General features: G+C 42.5%; 1 protein-coding gene across 1 annotated transcript in view; it reads left to right on the top strand.

Moving 5' to 3' along the window:
* Nucleotides 1-2,785: 2,785 nt before the first annotated feature.
* The window catches only part of FBLN5 (fibulin 5), a 74,533-nt gene continuing 56,737 nt past the window's right edge, over nt 2,786-20,581 (top strand). The window contains exons 1-4 of the mRNA XM_005285410.5: nt 2,786-3,241; nt 5,430-5,484; nt 8,283-8,334; nt 9,451-9,681. Coding sequence (XP_005285467.1) covers nt 3,216-3,241; nt 5,430-5,484; nt 8,283-8,334; nt 9,451-9,681 — 364 coding nt within the window. The 5' untranslated portion in view covers nt 2,786-3,215. The remainder of the gene's footprint in view (nt 3,242-5,429; nt 5,485-8,282; nt 8,335-9,450; nt 9,682-20,581) is intronic.

Genomic DNA, 20,581 nt, shown 5'->3' with positions numbered 1-20,581 from the left:
GCAGTGGGACTTAACTTGGTCCTCTCTAGGCTCACTGGCCCGCCCTTTGAACTGCTGGGGTCTGCTCCCTTTCCTATCTGTCATGGAAGGTCACGTTCCTGGTGGTGGTGATGTCGGCGAGACGGATCTCAGAAATTGACCTCAGACCCGCCATACATGGTGTCCTACAAAGATAAGGTTCAGTTGCGGCCCCACCCGGCCTTCCTGCCAAAGATGGTCTCCACCTTCCATATGACCCAGGACATCTTCCTCCTGGTGTTCTGTCCCAAACCGCAGAAGACCAGTGAAGAGAGGCTTCTTCACGCCCTGGACATCCAGAGGGCCTTGGCTTTTTACTTAGAACATACCCAGCCTTTCCATAAATCGACTCAACTCTTCATCACTACAGCGGATAGGATGAAGGGTCGCAGAGGATTTCCAATTGGATCACCTCATGCATAAGGACCTGTTATGACCTGGCGGGGATTCCACCGCCGCCGATAGTCAGAGCCCTCTCAACGAGAGCTCAGGCATCTTCGACGGCTTTCCTGGCGCACATCAGTATCCAGGATATCTGTAGAGCCGCAACGTGATCCTCAGTCCACACGTTTACCGCTCATTATGCCATCACTCAGCAGGGCAGGGATGATGCTGGGTTTGGCAGAGCTGTGTTGCAATCTACACGTCAGTGAACTCCTACCCACCTCCGGGGGTACAGCTTTGGAGTCACCTAAAATGGAATGGACATGAGCAAGCACTCAAAGAAGAAAAGACAGTTCCTTTTTCGTAACTGGTGTTCTTCGAGATGTGTTGCTCATGTCCATTCCATGACCTGCTCTCCTTCCCCACTGTCTGAGTTTCCGGCAAGAAGGAACTGAGGGTGGGGGGAGACAGCAGGGCCCCTTATACCATGCCATGCGTGCGCCACTCCAGGGGGTGCCAGAGCCGGTCCCCTACGCATACTGCTGAGGGGAAAACTTCTGGCACTGGTGCATGTGGCAAGCACACACACCTAATATGGAATGGACATGAGCAACATATGTCAAAGAACACCAGTTACGGAAAAGGTAATTGTATTTTTTCAGTGGAGAGAGGTAAATGAACAGCATAGGTCCCAATACAGATCCTTGGGGATGCTAACGTATTCATAAATGGTCTGGAAAAGGGGGTAAAGAGTGAGGTGGCAAAGTTTTGTAGATGATACTAAATTACTCAAGATAGTTAAGTCCAAAGCTGATTTAAAGAATTACAAAGGGTTCTCACAAAGTGGCAGATGAAATTCAGTGTTGATAAATGCGAAGTAATGCATATTGGAAAAAATTATCACTTCTATATAGGCAAAATAGTGGGTTCTAAATTAGCTGTTACCACTCATGAAAGAGATCTTGGAGTTGTGGATAGTTCTCTGAAAACATCTGCTTGTGTGCAGCAGCAGGCAAAAAAGCTAACAATGTTAGGAACCATTAGGAAAGGGACAGATAATAAGACAGAAAATATCATAATGCCACTATATACATCCATGGTACACCCACTCCTTGAATACTGTGTGCAGTTCTGGTCATCCAAGCTCTAAAAAGATGTATTAGAATTGGAAAGGTGCAGAGAAGGGAACATATAAGGAGAGATTAAAAAAGACTGGGCCTCTTCAGTTTAGAAAAAAGATGACTGGGTATATAATAGAGGTCTATAAAATCATGAATTGTATGGAGAAAGTGAATAGGGAAGTGTTATTTACTCCTTCACATAACACAAGAATCAAAAGTCACCCAATGAAATTAACAGGCAACAAGTTTAAAACAAACAAAAGGAGGTACTTCACACAACACACAGTCAATATGTGGAATTCGTTGCCAGGGGATGTGAAGGCCAAAAGAATAACTGGGTTCAAGAAAGAATTAGAATTCATGGAGGATAAATCCATCAATGGCTATTTGCCAAGATGGTCAGGGATGTAAACCCATGCTCTGGGTGTGGCTAAACCTTTGCCTGCCAGAAGCTGGGACTGGATGACAGAGGACTGGCCACTCGATATTGCCCTATTCGCTTCATTCCGTCTGAATCATCTGGCACTGGCCACTGTCAGAAGACAGGACACTGTGCTAGATGGATCATTGATCTGACCCACTATGACCATTCTTACATTCTTATACAGGTGAGTCTCATCTTACGCGGGGGTCAGAATTACATTGTGTTGAATGGTGGGCGGAATCGCCCGCACTACAGGTTTTTGTTTTTGCCGACCGTGTAAAGCTGAAATCACGCATGTTAAATGTGCGTAAGATGCGACAGACCTGTACATGTTCTGCTTGACCTACTAAAGGTCTGTGGCAAAGTCACACAACACCTGAAAAACTATTTCTCCTCCTCCCTCTTCAATCAACGCTTCAGCCTTAAAGCAAACAGAAGGAAAGTGCTTTGGGTTTCCTGAGAAATCTTCCATTTTACAAAATGAAGCCTTAAGTTTGGCGTCACCTTGAAAATGGCCAAAATTTCAGACAATGCAGTTACGTCCCCTGGAATGTCTAATTTGTTTTCTCTTGTTTTGAAATAAATCAAAATTATATAGTCCGTGTAATTGCAATTGCCATGAATTCAAGTCATTCATCTCCTGGAGGGCCAGAGCTTTCATCAGTACGCCATTGGCATGAAGTATTGCAGTGCTGCATATTCATCATTCAAGCTGAGACACCAGCTACAGGGCCCCAGATTTTTGCTCTGAACGAAAGGAAAACAGTCCCTTTTCCAGCCCCTTGATCAGGGATTCTATCCAATAACAATGCTGCCTCTGCACGAGGTACGTTTACTTGTAAAGTTTGCAGTAGGAGAGGCTTTCCTTAAAGCTGTGAGTCTTTTATCCTGGCAGGCTCTTCAAGATTGTTGTGAGGAGTCTAGCCAGTTGGTGAGCTCTGTAATCTAAACCAGCTGTCCCCAGACTGAGGCCCCCATTTGCATTGTTTAACATACTTAGAAAATGAAGTGTTCATTTTTAACATTCCTCCTCCAATTGGTTTAATGCAGAATTACAGAAGAGAACTAAGCAAAACCAGGTGCTTTTGCTGTATTCTCTCCAGTGTCTGAGGAGGAGCAGACCTCTCCCTGCCCTGTCTATTATTTGGTATTTCATTCTCTGGAATATAAATGACGGAGGAACTCAAGTGCTAGCAAAACACCGATGTTCAGACACGTTTTTTAGTTATTCAGCAGTTCAGACTCCTTTTTTCCATCTTTCCTAACCAATGTTGGACATGCAAGAAGTAAAGAGGTAGGTACTGTGCATCAAACTATTTTACTCACTGAATGGAAACCTACTCATGGAAAACGTCTGTGGCTACGAGTCACTATGCCAGTTCACTTGCTAAAGCCATTTGCAAAGAGACAGGATCTTAATGGTCAGAGAGAGGGTAAAGCTCTTTTTGTTTGTTATAAAAGCTGTGCTGTCTCTAGCAATTTCTGTCTCGATCTATGCTGTATTCTGCATTTAGGAATCTGTCTCTTTTGGGAATGCTGAATTGCTACAGTGAAGGGTCTTCTAGCTAAAATCACAGCTGCTTTCTCTGCAGATATGATTCACAGTAATTGATTTAAACTTCACTAGCTATTGTTGCAGAAGTTAATTGCTCTTTTATAATATTTTGTCTGCTGACTAAAACAGGACCAGCTTAAAGCAATATTGTTGGGTGGTTGTTATATGTCTGTTAATAAGTCTCAGGGGGACGAGGGATCTGATAGTGTAAAGTCAGTTGAAGTAGTGATTGCAGCCCAAACCCACGTCAGGAAATTCTCTGTACTGTTCTATCACCTTCCTCATATCTCAGAAGAACCTAGTGGCTCTTAATTCTTGAAACTGAAGGATGTGTATAGTTGTGGATACTGTCAGTAAGTAGATATGAATTTTTGCTGTACATCAGAGAGTAGCCCTGTTGGGCACTTTTAATATAGAGCCATAAAACTTTTCATTTCCTTCCGTTATTCCTCTTTCTAGATACAAAATGAACGTGCAGTAATGTACATAGTGCATGCTTGAGAAAATGTGCTCTATCCCTCAAAAGGATTTAAAGTTTAAGGTAAAAGAGATGTAGTCCTAAATGGATGATACAGTGCTTTAAATGCGTTACCTCCATTTCTAGGGGAAAGTCTTTACAGAATTTGCCTGTTTGTGTCACTACAAAACTTGCCAAACAAGCAACGTTTGCCTGTTACACAGCACCATGAATAACTATGTTAGGGGTCGTGTATACTTTTCAGTGCTTATTCCTCAACTAAACATACTGGTGTTTTAATATGTGCCTGTCAGTTTGTGAGTAGTCTTGTCTGATGTATCTAATAGGTCATGTTCAGTACCTTGACTTGCTGTACGAATCATAGACAGAGCTAAAAGAACCTGTAGGGAAAATTGGCTGCTCCTTTAAGTAGCAGAACTGAGGCCACCTAAAATTTTCCTGCTTCCCATGTTGTTTTTTGAAATATACTGTATACACTATAGACATTCAGTAATAGTCTCCAGTGTAAATGAGACATGGCTCTAAAATGTATTGAAAAGGACCTTTATATAAGGAAACTGGAAAACACTGAAATTAAAGTACACAAAATAAAATTAATTTCTTATTGTTCTTTCCAGATTTAAATCTGGCACTAGTTAATATCCAACACTTTGATTTGGCCAGGGTATTTATATGGGCAGAGCATACTTCCAGGGCTCAGTCTATAGCCAAATATTTAATAGCAAAGGGACAGATTCTGTCACTGAGAAGTTCCTTGCTTTACAAAAAGTCCTTTGGAAATACATAGGCCAGACTCTCAGCTGCTGTAAATCAGCATGGTTCCATTGAAGACACTGATTTATATCAGCTGATGACCTGGCACAATGTATTTACTTGCAGAGCAAGATAATAGTGTGAGTAAAGAGGCAGAATCTGACCCCAAGAAGTCAGTTGATTTTGAGAGTACTTTCTTGGGGATGAAGCGTGGTCTAGCCCTGCTAATGACTTGCTCTGTGGGGTTTGTGCTTCAGTTTATCCATCTGTAAATTGTGTATAACACTTACCTAACTCCTAAGGATGTTGTAGACTAAATTAATGCTTGTGAAGGGTTTTGACATTCTCAGAGGACAGGTTCCACAGAGGGATAAAGTTTTATCATTGACTATTATAAACTTACCCTTTGAAGAGCTTGTGTATAGCCTATAATAAAGGACATGGATTAGCCTACAGATATGTAGGGCCTGATTCTGATCTCACTGATGTAAGTCCAGGGTAAGAACACTGACTTCAGAGAGTTCTGAATCTGGGCCATATACTTAATCTTATATATCATCAGCCAAATTCATCTATAGTAAAGCACCGTGGAGTGCACTGGAGTTACACCAGAGATTAATTTGGCCTTGTATCTAAATCTGTGAAATGAACATGTGCATCAAAATGTTTACATCTTATTTTCTATGTGTATTATAGGATACTGACTGTTTTCATGCTGGCCACCTGTCTTACACGCCCTGGGAAAGCACAGGTGAGATGAGCACACTGAATACATATACTTTTTTTACACTAAAGCATTTCATAGCATGAGGCTTACTTTGATAGGTGAATAGGAAATCTGTGGTCTGGGGCTTAGATGAACAGGAAGTTATGTGGTCTAGGGTTTAGCATGGAGGAATGGGAGCCAGCAGGATCCTGGAGTCTAATGTGGATTGTCAACTCAGCAGGAAATTCTTGGAGAAAGACAGGCCTCAAAGAAAACCAGACACTGCCTCTGAACTAAGTAGCCCTTGAAAATGAATGAGCAAAAGCACCCACACAGGAGCTTTGAGTCCTGAGTTCTACCAGTAAGGAACCTCCATATTTGGAATTCCCATTGATTTGAATGGGAATTCTGCGTGTGGAAAGCTTCGAGGGTCCAGCCCTAGGCCTTTCACCTGTGGGCTTGGGAGCCTGGTGATGTCATCCTAGTCTTCATTCTAATTCCTGGGAATATCCAGGAGCATTGGAGCTCAGGATTGAGGGATATTACATTAGTAGGGCTGCATAAAGAAGTTTACACAGTTCCTGCCTGAATTAAGCCTGGCTCAAGCACATTTTATTAGTCCTTCATGTTCTTGGGCATTTAAATTCACTGTAAATTAGGGGGGTTAGACTCTGATTTGAAGGTAATAGTCCTATATTGTGTTTCCAAATACCTTTTACAGAAGGGTTTGAAATTTAGTTGTTTTTTCCCCCCAGTTGGATTGACAGTTGGCTGGATTTGGCTTGTTAATTGATATTTTGTCAACATTAGAGCTGGGCAAAAAACTGTTTTCCCAACCTGAGAGAATTTTAGAGATTTTGCATTTTTTTCCCATCCTGAATTGGGATGAAAAGTTGAAATATCAAACATTTTCACAAACTGAAAATAAAATTTAAAATAATTGAAATTTACTTTAAAATAAGTAAATTGAAACATATTCTTTTTATAATTTTGCAATGTTTCATTCTGATTTGGACATTTAATTTCTTTTTAACTTTTTGCTATAAATTAAAGTTAAAAACAGTCATTTCCAGCTGAAAAATTGAACTCTTTCATTTTGAAAATGTCAAAACAGGACATCCTTCTGACAATTTCAAAACTTTTTTTTAGTTTTTTTCAAAACAAGACATTTGTTGAAACCAACCTAATTCCCACAAAGAGTTTATTTCAACTAATTGGCCTGTTTTGATGAAAAGATTTTTCATCTAAAAGTTCCCAACCAGCTCTAGCCAACATAGACAACAGCCACAAGATGTGAAGCATGTCACTGTAGCTAGGTGAAGAGGTTAAAAGCACACAGAGTATGTATGTTCTTTACATGACAGACTGAAAATAGACTCTCCCATCAGAATACCTTTGGTTTCCTCCAGATGATGCTAAAACATCTCATAATGTCAAAGTAAGTGCCGGCAGAATTCCCCACCACATGATCTGTAACTGTAGGTGATGGCCTAGAGTGCTCTTGTGGGTAGATGGAGGGGCTCACTTCATATATTTAAATGACCATTCATGTATTTCCTGCCATGTCCCCTTAACCCCTTTAAAAATGCCTGTATCAGTGTCTTGTTCATTCCACTCTATCGCTCCCACCTGCAGTTTACATTGCTACCAAATATGCATGACACACTTTCCCTTCCCAGCTCACCAAGGCAACACTTTCTACTGACTTAAAATATTTTTAGAAAACTCACCTTGACGCCCAGAAGAAAAACACCACTACGTCCTCCTGCCCTCTGGTTCTTCCAGTGCATCCTGTCTTCAATATCCCTATTTCTTACACTGTAAGTGTAACCTACTGACAGATTGGGTGTCATGCTCCCCTCTACTGGCTGACAAACTGTTACCAGCTGACGGGCTGATCCAAAATCCATTGAAGTCAATGGCTGCCTTTAAACTGACTTCACTGGGCTTTGGAGGAGGGCCTACAGGAGTTTCTTCTGTAGCTGATGTGCAGAGGGCTCTGCTGGCATACTGGAAACCTCTGTCCAAGCCCTGCTGATGGTCTGTGTGGTGGGGTGAGGAGACTGCTGTAAAGCTTGCACCCTTGAAAAAAGCTTCCTCTAAGGATTTGTCTACAGTAGGATTTAAAGGTGTGGTATTAGCAACACGTCTATGTGTGTGCTAAGCTGGTTGAGTTATACCCTAGATTCCAACTCCACCATCTTAGCATGTGTTAAAAAGTATATATTGCCTTGTCAACACTAGAGTTGGCTAACGACTTTTAACAACACACCTTTTCTCCTCATCAAGACAAGTGCTAACAGGAGATATAATAATAATTCCTAGATCTTATATTGCACTTTTCATCCATAGATCTTAAAGTGCTTGACAAAACAGATGGTCAGTATCATTATTCCCATTTGACAGATGGAGAAACTGAGAGGGAGGTGACTTACCTAAGGTCACTCAGATTGGTGGCACAGCCAGAAATTGAACCCAGCTCTCCTGAGTCCCAGTCCAGTGGCCTATCCACTGAGTGCTAAGCCACTGGCAGACTAGGTATTGGTTTCTCCATTAGAGAATGACAGCCTGCTACTGCTACCAGCTTATAGAATTACTGCATGAGCTAAAGCAAGAGGTCTGTGCTGCGGTGCTGAAGGTTCTGAGTTCAAAGCCTGCTGACTTCCCATATGAGAGAGTCATGACACAGGTCCTTTGGAGAAGGGACTCTGTTCATTTTTTGCATACTGTACAGTGCTGAACACATTGCACTATAATAATAATCCAGATGATCATGTGATTTTTGTTTTTTGGTCATCATCCAATTTTACAATCACTGAGTGTCCTTTCTTTTCTTGTTTTAGCAGCAATGCACTAACGGGTTTGACCTGGACCGTGCCTCTGGGCAATGCTTAGGTAGGATTTTGACTGAATCAATTCATTTACACTGGGGTTCAGACCCTCTGGCTTTGTTAAATTAATAACGTGCTACTGTCTGTGTATTTTGGCTGAAGGGGATGCTCTCAGTGTCTGGCAAATCTGTATCAATTATGCACAAGCCTTTGGAAATTGTTCACTTGCATCATTTTTCAATATGAAAATGTCATTGTTCAGACTGGGTGCAGTGCTTTTCACATGGCTGTGATGACATGAGTTTGGGAGCTCAGTCTAGTTGCCAGAGAACAGGGGTTCAGTATCATAAATACCCACTACTTGCTACTTTTGGCAGCTTCAGCCAAGAGGCCAGAGAGAGTTCCTCTCACCCTCTAGTTCAGAATTAAGGTGCACTTTGGGACAGTGCAGGGAAGCTTGCACTTTGCCCATGGAGCATCTTTTCTGTGGATTCAGAGGACTTCAGTCTCCAGGGCTGTCAGTATAGCACCTTCCACATGCACTAACAAATAGTAAGATAAAAACACTAACATAAAAACGGAGATGCCCTGTCTGAGCTGCCTAGCAGTTCCACCCTCCCAGCCAAGGAAATGCTCAGATCCTAATAATCTCTCTGCATCTTTCTAAGGTCAAGACAAAAAATCCCAGTCAGAACAAAAGAGAGACCTGAACCAAATCCCCAGATTTGAACATCTCAAACTTTGTGTGTGGGAGGCACTGCGGAGTCCCAGATCAGGATCCAAGTTTCACAGCTGGGCAAACCAAACCACCAGTGTTTGAAATCTGGAGCTGAATGTTGTGGCTTGGACAGATCCCTTAGGAGAAACAGGCTGTAGGATCAGTGTTTAAACTGAGCATCTATAGAAAAGAAAAGGTTTTTTTTTTCCTGATTGTAAAGTAGAACAAATAGAACACATGCTAGGTTGAAAATATGCGCTGTTTCCTGTTATGATGTGAGCTGACTTCAAAGTGAGACTCCACAAAGGAAGCCTAGCTTTTCCTAGCACAAACCATGTATCACATATTCAGCAAAATCCCAAGTAAACCGTATCGTATGTGCTGTTCTGTGCATGAGTCACACTAAGGACCAACTGTGGAAATTGCTGATCTAATTGCCATTCTATTATTACATCCTTCCAGATATTGATGAATGTCGGACTATTCCTGAGGCCTGTAGAGGAGATATGGTGTGTGTTAACCAGAATGGTGGCTATTTATGCATTCCCCGAACAAATCCAGTTTATAGATCACCATATGTGAATCCTTATTCAAACATTTATCCACCACCTCCAGCTCCCAACTACCCCACTGCTACAAGACCTCTGATGTGTCGGTTTGGCTACCAAATGGGCGAAAACAACCAATGTGTTGGTAAGTAGTAGAACACTTTATGTATTTTAAGGCTAGAAGGGATCACTGTGATAATCTAATCTAACCTCTTGCATAACTGAGGCCAATGTCACACACTAATTCTTGCTTGAAACCTGATAAATTGTGGTTGGACTATAGCATTTCTCAGAGAAGGACATATGTTATGCTTCTTGTATGGTCTTAGTTCAGGGCAAACAAAGTCTTCAATCTGCATGTTTTCTTTAAAAATGAAAATCCATTCTGTTGATTTGAAAGATGGCTCTGTCAGATGATTCACTGGTGCATACAATATATGAATTTTTACCATCATGAGTCTGTCCTTGAGAGAAAGGAGGGTCTATGTTTAAGGAACTGGAGTAGGACTCAGGAACTCTAGGTTCAATTCCAAGCTCTGCCACAGACTTCCTGTATGACCTTGGGCAAGTCTCCTAATCTCTGTGCCTCAGATCCCCATCTGTAGAATGGGTATAATAAGACTTCCTTTCTCCCACCATTTGTCTGCCTTGTCTGTTTAGACTGTAAGCTCTTTGGGACAGGACTGTCTCTTACTATATGTATGTATATTGCCTAAAACTAGTAGTATTACTAGGATAACTTTAAGGCCTCAACTAAAAATGGACCCCACTGTACTAGACACTGTACAAACATGCAGTAAGAAACAGTCCCTGCCCCAATAGAGCGCTGATCCTGTAACACAAATAATAAATAACTATTCTTACTGTTTCTTCCATTTTGTAGCTTTTCTAGAGGTGCATCTTTTGGGCTTGATTCTGACCCCACGTACACCACTTTTACCCAGCTATGATGCTTGCTATCCGTGGAATTACTCCTGATCTACATCAGTTTAAGTGAGAGAGAATCACCACCATTTTTGTTTATTTGTTTTTTCTAGCTTCAAGAGTACAGCTTGCAAGCCAAATTCTAAACTGACATGGGTGTAGCAGACATAATGCCACTAATCAGCAGAGTTACTTTGGTGTTAAACTGGTATCCTAGAATCATAGAATATTAGGGTTGGAAGAGACCCCAGGAGGTCATCTAGTCCAGTCCCCTGCTCATCACTCTCAGGCTCCAAGTGTTCTGTAGTGCAGGAGTCATGGATTCAGACTCTGTCATTGACTCAATGTGCAACCACTATCTTTTGCTGCACCTCAGTTATCCCACCTGTAAAATGGAGATGAGATAAGTTGAAAATGTTCAGTCAAAACTGTTGGAAAATTTGGGTTTTTAACAAAATGATTTTTTCATGAAAATGTCTGCTTTCCAAAGAAAAATATTTTTTTCATTGAAAAACTGAATGCCCAAATCCTGAAATATTTTTATTTGGATATGCTGCTCCAATGCCTCATAGGAGTAGTTGTTCAATTTCCTCATGTCCCTGTTTTTCTCTAGGGGTTCAGTTATATCTCCCATGATGCACCACAGCCAGGGACTCCCAGGATGCACTGCCTCCCCTCTCCAAGAAGGGAAACCCTGGTGCATGATGGGAGATGTAGTTTCACCAGCCAATAGAGAAGAATGGGAACTTAAGGCATCCAAACTACAGTTCCCATTAGGGAAGCATTTCTGAATCAAAATATTTTGGGTTTCAGCCAAAATATTTCTGGATTTTGGCAGAACATTTTTTGTATTTGAATTATTGCCAAAAAAAATTATTTTTTCATGGGGGGGAAAACCCATTTTCCAACCAGCTGTAATAATAATAAGGGATGTTGTGAAGTTTAATTAATTTTTTGCGAAGAGTTTTGAAATCCTCAGATGACAGGTGTTGTGAGTTAAGTATAGTATTAACTAGTCCTACTGACCCTACTGAATTAATTCACATCATTTATGATGTATGTTGGTTTGGAGACTTCTGGGAATGTTTTGTATTTTCCTAACTTTGATGTAGATGGGCCAGTAAGTGCAACAGTTAAAATTAAAAGTAAATTCTGGAATTGGAGGGCACAAAAAAGAATCTCAGTTCCCATGCTGACATTTTGGGTTGTCCTTTCTGCTGTGTTCACACCCATCCCTAAAAATCAAAGTGGGTAGGATTATTAAACTTTCCGAGTGGGGCTTACAAGCCAAGCACATAATGGTTCCTGTAGGGGCTTTTGGAACTCTGAAGGCCAATGCTTCTTTCAATCAGCCCCATTCCAGTAGAACCACCTGGAGTTGTGAATACAGCAATTAATTGCTAGGGGAGGCTGTGCTGAATGCAACCACTGACCAGAATAGCTGGGAAAAGATGGAGAGTGGCCCATCAGACTCACAATTAGCTGGAAGCATTTTCTGAACCTCCCCATCAGGTTTGAATTGAGGTAGATAATAGTGTTTGTGTAAGAGGACAAAAAACAAAGCTTTAAAGAAAGAAAACAAGACCTGGCCACAACCATTGGGTCTCCACTGGGTTAAACTGTGTTGTTTAGTGAAAGGCTCTGGAGACTATTTGTGTTTCACTTCCCTGAGATGGGAACGGCAGGCACCTAGATAGACAGTATAGAAGATTGTCACACTTTGCTGTAGCGTCGTTAAGTTCCTGTGCAGTAACTGGGCCCATTTTAGTATTTCTTGTACATCCAGGACACTGTATGTAATGGAGGTACAGTTCACCCTTGCGCTGGGGGACAACACAAGGTTTATGTATCACTTACGCCCTCAGGGTTTAAGTAATGGATTGGCCTTGTTCTGACCCTCTGCATAGGGGTGAATTTCACCAGGCATACACAAGAAATGCTGAACCAAAAGGGTGCCTGAGCCATAAAAACAACTGCCAGTGTCAGTGACCCTTCAAGCTGCCCCTGCCCTTCCCCACTTGTCAACGTTCCGTGCCCTTTGAAACCTAGGACAGTCTTTTACAACGAAGTTTTCAAAAGTGCTCACTACCAGCCTAACTACTTCTATTGAGGTCCATGGGACTTTTGGCCATTGAATTCAGTGGGAGCGGAGGTAGCCTAGTGCCCACTTGTTCTATGGAGTGTAGGTTATAGAAACTCTCTCAGATCATATTTAGGGTTTATAAGATACTCCTTTGCCAAACTAATGCAATAGAAATCTTTACTTTCTTTTTTCTTTTTTTAAATTCCAGTGGAAACATTCTTTTTAATGAATGAACCATCCCCTAACAAACCTGTTTTCACTATCCGAGCTGAGAGAAATGCAGGAACGTTGTGAGAGGGTCTGTCTATCCCAGCCTGGCAACTGGTTGGTGAGCCAACCCTCACTTTGCCTTAACTCTCCAAGGAATGCACAACCCAGGTGGTTCAAATAATATTCCCCCTCCTAGGGGCTGATTTATTCCAACATAGCTAAAGATAAACATAAGTAGTTCCTCTCCTGGTCAGCAAGAGTTCACAAGGAATCCATCCCTTTCTAGCCTTCCAGGCCTCATCCTTTCTGGCCAGAGTCATAGGAGCAAGGTGAACAGATTCCTTCCCCAGTCCTGCCACGACTTGGCTCTCCTCAATCCTAACACAGTCCTCACCCACAATCCTGTAGCCAGAGAGCCTCCCTGTAGAGCCTCTTGCACTGGGTGAAAAGCAGCCCCTCTTACAGTATGCACTGCTTCTGACTCCCCTCCTGCGTGTCTTTTGAAAGTTTGTCTCTCTCACTAACAGATGTTGGTCCAATAAAAGACGGAGACAATCACCTACCTTGTGTCTGTAATACCCAGGGACTAACACAGCTACAAGAACCCTGCATGCACTAGAAAGAAACTGCTATGGCCACTTACAGGGCAGAAGGGGTTAACCCTTTCCCTGCTGGTTAGGCCTGGGGCTTCTGCACCCTGTCTCAAAGGGAAACAAACTGCTTAAAGACAATAAATGAAAGCTTAAGTGCTCTCAATGTTAATGACCTAAGAGCTGCTGTTAGCACCACAGGGAAGGATATTTGTTTTCTAGAAAGACAAGTGTGTATATTTGGCATTTTTCTTAAAGCCCCAGCTGCTGGAATAGTGATGTTGCATAAAAATACTTAGCTTTCATTTAAAAAAATTAAGTTTTTAGCCCTTGTAGTTGCAGAGAAAAGCTGGAAATAGGACCCAAGTGCCACCTGAAGCTTCAAAAATCACCAGGCATAGAAAAAGATACCAGAGGGTGGTGGTAATTTTTAAACCTCCGGATTCTTTGGGGACCAACTCATGGTTCTGAACATTTGGGGCATGTCTACTTTACAGTGATTATACCAGCATAGCTAGGTCACCATAACTATGCCGGCATAGCCCCATAGTGTGTACACACAGAAAAAACCAATGGAAAGGGTTTTTCGATTGATGTAGGAACAATACCTCCCCACATCTTCTGTCCATCTACCTGCATCTACACTGAGGTTAGGTCAACACAACTGTGTTACTTAGGGGTGTGGATTTTTCATACTCCTGAGTGATGTAGCTATGTCAACCTAAATTCTAAGTGTAGACCAGGCCTTGGGGTTGGCAAATGCAGTGTTCATTACACCAGTAAAAAGTGTGTGTAACTTGCTACTTAGAATGGGAATGATTTATGCCCACTCTGCACATTATTTGCATTGATGTAAACAGCAATCTCACCCAAGAGCTCTAACCTGACAGTGTCCCTTTTAACTTATATAATTTCTGACTCTCTTTTCCTTTCAAATTGTAGACTGCTTAACTATCATAATGCCCCTTTTGTTAGAGGAACTCAGTCCAGGAACTGTTGGCAAGACTGGATTGGAACTAGAGCCCGTATTCTTGCATTATACATTCATAAGCTGAGAGTTCTTTCCAATTTCCCTTCACTCCACTCCACCCCACCATTTCCTGATTTACAATGATTTTTAAAACATGCCTGAAGTATAGATCCTTTTGGGCATTGTAGAAAGAATTGTAAGGGATGGGCTTTTGTTTTTACTGTTTTTACTCCATTAACATGTCTGTCGAATGGGAGGAGCCAGGGATGGAAGAAGAGAGAGAATCAAGGAAAGCAGACAGAAGCAAGAGAGAGCTGTGGTTTTAGCTCAGTGGGGCTCTGGTTCAATCCTCAGTGCTGGCAATGATGACAGCCATTACACCAGGACAGTTGCAAGAGTGGGTGGCCTGGGAGAGGGTGTTGTCTGAGAAGGGAGAAACACTGAATTATGCCCTGAGTATCCTGCACCAGCAAGGTGCCTATGAAGTCCTGCCCATCGGCTAATTCCCCCTCTCCCCCGCTCCCCAGTGACCCTAGTGGAACCTGTAGGGGAAAGAAATGATGTGGAAAGCTGCCTCCCAATGGTGTGAGTCAGTCCGTGGTTCAAGCGTCTGTGTGTGCTGGCATAAACTGAGGCCTCTGGGGTTAAGATTGTCATCCCCTTTCATCCCCATAAACCCCTGTGCAGAAGGAGCATGGTCTAGTGGTTAAAGTGCAGGGGAGCACTCAGTTTGTGTGTGAAGGTTACTACTTATATAGAAAGAAGTAACTCTGAACCAAGAAATATAATGAGTGAGCCAAGAAAGCTTCATGTCACTAAGAAAACTGGCATCTCTCGAACACCCTGCAAAAAAAGAGCTGTCCGTCTGGGGATGGTGAAGTGTAATAGTAAACAAGAGTATATTATCCTGCATCTCAGTGCCTTTCTAATATCACTGACTAATTGTACTGATGGGTGCTGATGTGGGAAGAGACAATAAAATAAACTCACCAGCCGTGGAACCACAAATTAACTCATTTCAGCTAAAAAGAATCTTGATGACAGAGTGCCAAATTCCACACTCAGATATGGGTGTATGATTCCTGTTGGCTTCAATAGGATTTCAGGATCTTGGAGCCAAATTTGTCCCAGTGAGTCTATCTGAGTTAGTTTAATTGAGTCATGGGCCTAAGCCACGTGGCCCAGCTCGGATACAGAGCTGAAGCATCCCAAAGTTCAGGGCTGTTCTCCTTCTGCAGCATGAGTAAGTCTTACTGACAGTGATGGGCTGGAACTGTTGCTGCTGCTGTTAAAATCTGATCCCATTTTTATCCCAGGAGATGGTTGGGATTCAGCTGGAGCCAGTAGAGGTGGTGATGTCATCTGGGTCCCTCTCTCTGGCCCAGTCTGGTGAGGGCATCTCTCAGGATTAGGGTGACAAAAGCCTGGGGTGCCAGGAGATGGTGGAGGTGGCAGCCAAGATGGTGAAGCTTTCTTAAGTAGCCTCCGTTTGTTCTTCCTTCGTTTTCTCCCCAAGTCTTTTTCTTTAAGGACCCAAAAAGGATGTGATGGGAGAAATAGCTCAAATACTCACTATTTTGTCCTCCAGTTAGGCCTAATATCTGACATATCAATTCTGGGCCATTAATTTCCAGTTCCACATCTGTTTTTACCAAGCATGATTTCAACATAGCCCTTGAATCATGTCAATGTGGCCTTTTAGGACTAATTTGGTCTCTCTGTCTGGTTCTCTTGCACCGGTTTTCAATAACATTCATTATTGAAAGCAGCTTGACTTACGTTCCATCAGCATTTGTTACTCTAGGTTATTGTCACATCTTATGACCTTCCGTATATTTTTTACAATTGAGGTCACAGTTCAGGTAAATTGGTTGAACCAGTTATAACAATGGGACCCTTCTCTAGGTTAATTGGAGCTGCTCCCTATGATTGCTGAGTTGCATCTGTTTATAGTAGTTTTTTAGCTGCTTATTGGGTGGGTGACTAAAAGTTTTTGGGGTTTTTTTAGTATGTTGGTGGGGAGCTGGTTGTGGACGCTAGAGCTGCTTTCTGAACCTGCTGAGTAACAGGACAATGAAACAAAGGAGAGTGTGGGCAACTGGTTGAAAGGGAAGGTGTCACCCCACAGCATACAGCACGGGACCCTGCATTCAGGCTGGGCAGGCATAGCTTTGTAAGCATATATGGGGCAGTTGGGCATGTGCACTTCCCTATGTAAACTGGGATCCTGTCACAACCAGGTTCACATCCCCATAACTGGGAACTCGCAATCTCCTTAGAATCTGTTATTCTTCACTACTCCCTGTTCCCACTTTGCAAGCTCCAGAGTCACCGTGCTGAATGATGCATTGACATATCAGGTGCAGACAGCTCAGGGAACCCATCTCCCCTGCCTCAGGCAAGCTGCAGATCAGATCCTCTCCACTGTGCTGGACAGTGTGCAAGGGATAACCTCTGCACAGTGCTGGCTAATATGTTGGCTTGCATGCCATGGCTCAAGTGAGCAAGGTCTGTGAGTCAGGGGTCACCTATCTTTAGATTCTCAGCCGAGCAGCTTGTATGCTACAATTGGCAGCAAGGACTGGCCAGTGGGAGGTTACACCAGGTTCAACTGAGAGGAGTAGCATCTTGATGCCCCAGCGCATCATGTCTTTTCCTGCAGCAGAGGACATACTGGGCACTGTGTCAGCCAGAGCAGGATTTGACCCACATTGTTAATCTCTAATCGATTCCTTACATTCTTTGTGGATCCCTAATTTAATATGTGGGACTGCAAGGCTGTTTGCCTTCAGTATGTCTTGCTTTTCTCTCACTTCCAGATATTTGAATAGGGCAAATCAGTTAAAGTCAGAATGTGCCAATTAATTATGTCTGCTCTGGGAGTGGATTAAATGAGCACCACTTTATGGGCTAGCTCTTAAAATAAAAGAATGAACAAGTCATTCTGGCCAACCAATTACAGCATTTCTTTTTCTTGAAGTCATGACTTGATCTTGGAAGATCTGCCTGAGTCTTTCTTCTGCAATCCATCAAGTCTGGGACTTGTTCCTCTCTCCATTTTCTAACTTGACTCTGGCCAACCGTCCATGCATAACATTCCATTGAGACCTGAGGGCTTCCATGTTTCCTGAACAATTCTCTCTCTCTCTCTCCCCTTCAGCAGCATAACGTGGGTTACTGCAGTCTGAAACATACTGAGAGCCTTCTTCATTTTCATTGTAGTATCAATGCAGTGCTCGGCCCTGCGTAAGGCTGTGTGTCTGCAGTGTCCGTAGTGCCTAGAGATGGCAGGATTCTTGATGACACAAAAGTCATTGTTATTCTTGGCTCCTGCCTTATATTTCTTGGGTCAGCTTCGTTTCTCTCCATTTGGCTCCAGGATGAAATTGGCCACAGTTATATGTCACAATCGAGATGTTTGGCCAAAATATATAGAAATATGAATTGGCTCTTTCACAAATGTAAATCGGCCAGCTCAGCCATGTTCTGTGCTAGACTGTATAGGCAGAGTAAACGTGCTGGTGTTGCTCTTGTGTTTTGTCCCTAGGACTTAAGAGGCCATGAGGAAGTTGCAATGCAGAAAAATAAGAGCTGCCTTATGGTGTGTGGAAATTAATATGCTCTAACCTTTTCATCCACCAGTTCACTGGTTTCCCACTTTATTACTTAAGAGATATGAGAATGTTTTAAAGAAAATAAATTTACTAGCACATGCATGAGATCTATAGTGTCCCAGCTCTGTTCAGTAGAATTCAGATTAGTATTCCAGCCGTGAGCTGAAGGGGCTGCCTAGCAAGAACAATGGGTCAAACCCAGAAGTCCCTACTCAGTCTTGCTTTCCTGTCATGTAAGGGAGTACAATTGTACATGGAGGAAGGACTGTCCGGTGGTTAAGGCATTAGCCTAGGACAGAGAGAGTCAAATCCCTGCTCTGCCATAGACTTCCTGTGTTACCTTGGGCATGTCACTTAGATGAAGATTTTCAGGTGTCACCAATGATTTTTGGGTGCCTCAGTTTGTGTCCAACACTAATGCCTTAAAGGGGTCAGATTTTCGGAGGGCAGGTGCTCAGAACTTCTGAAAAATCAGGCCCTTGGAAGGTATCCCAATTTAGGCACCCCCAAATCACTAGCCATTTCTGACAATCTTGGCCCACGCCTCAGTTACTCCATCTGTGTAATGGGGATAAAAGTTCCCTACCTCACACAGGTGTTGTGAGGTTAAATACAATAAAGATTGTAAGGCACTCAGATCCTGTTGTAATGAGGACCATATCAGTACCTCAGATAGACATATAGGGCCTATGGTACTGGAGAAGAGGGATAGATAATTTAATATAAAATGGGCCAAATTCATCCCTGCAATAACTCCACTGAAGCCAATGGAGTTACACCATAGATGAATTAGGTAAAGCATTTGATACTGTACTATGAAATACTAATTCAAATTAGCTTGAACATAAGCTCTGTCACATCGGTTGAAAGCTTGCTGAAGGGCTATAAACAAAGGATAATGATACCCGGCAATGACCTGAGTAGAGAGAGGTTTCTAGGGCTACTGCAGGGACCATTATCAAGTCTGGTCTTATTAAATATCTTCTTTAATGATGTGGAAAAGAGTGTTCACTGGCTTCAGAATGGTTTTATTGGACATCCTCAGCTCGTGGTCATATTCCTCCAGTCTAATATTGCTGTGTATCACTGTTGCTGGGATTATTTGCAGCTGGCTCCACAATCCAGAAGGAATCATATTAGTCATTGATCTAATAGCACATAGCTGCAAATATGACATCTGAATGGCTGGCAGTTGTCTTCTACAGTGTGTGTATATTTGAGAGTCTTTGGACCTGCTAAAGTCACACAGCAGATAGCCTCCTCTTCACTGAAAATTTCTACAGCTTCAGTCACAATGTGTGCTGTTGTTGTTTTTTCTTCCTGGGGTAGCTGCAGCATTGGGACATAAAGTGGTTGTTTCCCAAGCCCCTTGCATCCTTGACCACAGGCAGGATGTTTTTCATTCTGCCTTTCATCTTGTATTCCACAGCATACACCCTGATACACTGGACTATGATGTCCTCATTCCCAGTTGGTCTATCTCTGTTCTGCCTCCTGGGTTCCTCTAGCTTGAGCTTGTGTACTTGTTCCACACTAATAGCTGTTATCATGTTGATCCTTTCCCTGAACAGTTCAGCTGCCCTTGCTATATGAGGGATTTCTCTAGGATTAGGTCTTTCTCTCAACAGTCTGGGATCCCAATACTCAAGCACCTTTCTCAGCTGTTCCAGTGTTTTGGGCATTATTCTTGACAAAAAAGATTACCTAATTTCTCATCTTATAGATTCATATAGATTCATAGATTCTAGGACTGGAAGGGACCTCGAGAGGTCATCGAGTCCAGTCCCCTGCCTGCATGGCAGGATCAAATACTGTCTAGACCATCCCTGATAGACATTTATCTAACCTACTCTTAAATATCTCCAGAGATGGAGATTCCACAACCTCCCTAGGCAATTTATTCCAGTGTTTAACCACCCTGACAGTTAGGAACTTTTTCCTAATGTCCAACCTAGACCTCCCTTGCTGCAGTTTAAACCCATTGCTTCTGGTTCTATCCTTAGAGGCTAAGGTGAACAAGTTTTCTCCCTCCTCCTTATGACACCCTTTTAAATACCTGAAAACTGCTATCATGTCCCCTCTAAGTCTTCTCTTTTCCAAACTAAACAAACCCAATTCTTTCAGCCTTCCTTCATAGGTCATGTTCTCAAGACCTTTAATCATTCTTGTTGCTCTTCTATGGACCCTTTCCAATTTCTCCACATCTTTTTTAAAATGCGGTGCCCAGAACTGGACACAATACTCCAGCTGAGGCCTAACCAGAGCAGAGTAGAGCGGAAGAATGACTTCTCGTGTCTTGCTCACAACACACCTGTTAATACATCCCAGAATCATGTTTGCTTTTTTTGCAACAGCATCACACTGTTGACTCTCATTTAGCTTGTGGTCCACTATAACCCCTAGATCCCTTTCTGCCGTACTCCTTCCTAGACAGTCTCTTCCCATTCTGTATGTGTGACACTGATTTTTCCTTCCTAAGTGGAGCACTTTGCATTTGTCTTTGTTAAACTTCATTCTGTTTAACTCAGACCATTTCTCCAATTTGTCCAGATCATTTTGAATTATGACCCTGTCCTCCAAAGCAGTTGCAATCCCTCCCAGTTTGGTATCATCCGCAAACTTAATAAGTGTACTTTCTATGCCAATATCTAAGT

The sequence above is a fragment of the Chrysemys picta genome, chromosome 4, assembly GCF_011386835.1.
Source record: "Chrysemys picta bellii isolate R12L10 chromosome 4, ASM1138683v2, whole genome shotgun sequence".
NCBI lineage: Eukaryota > Metazoa > Chordata > Testudines > Emydidae > Chrysemys > Chrysemys picta.
The sequence above is the reverse complement of the archived record's forward strand: the minus strand, read 5'-3'. Positions and strand labels throughout refer to the sequence as shown.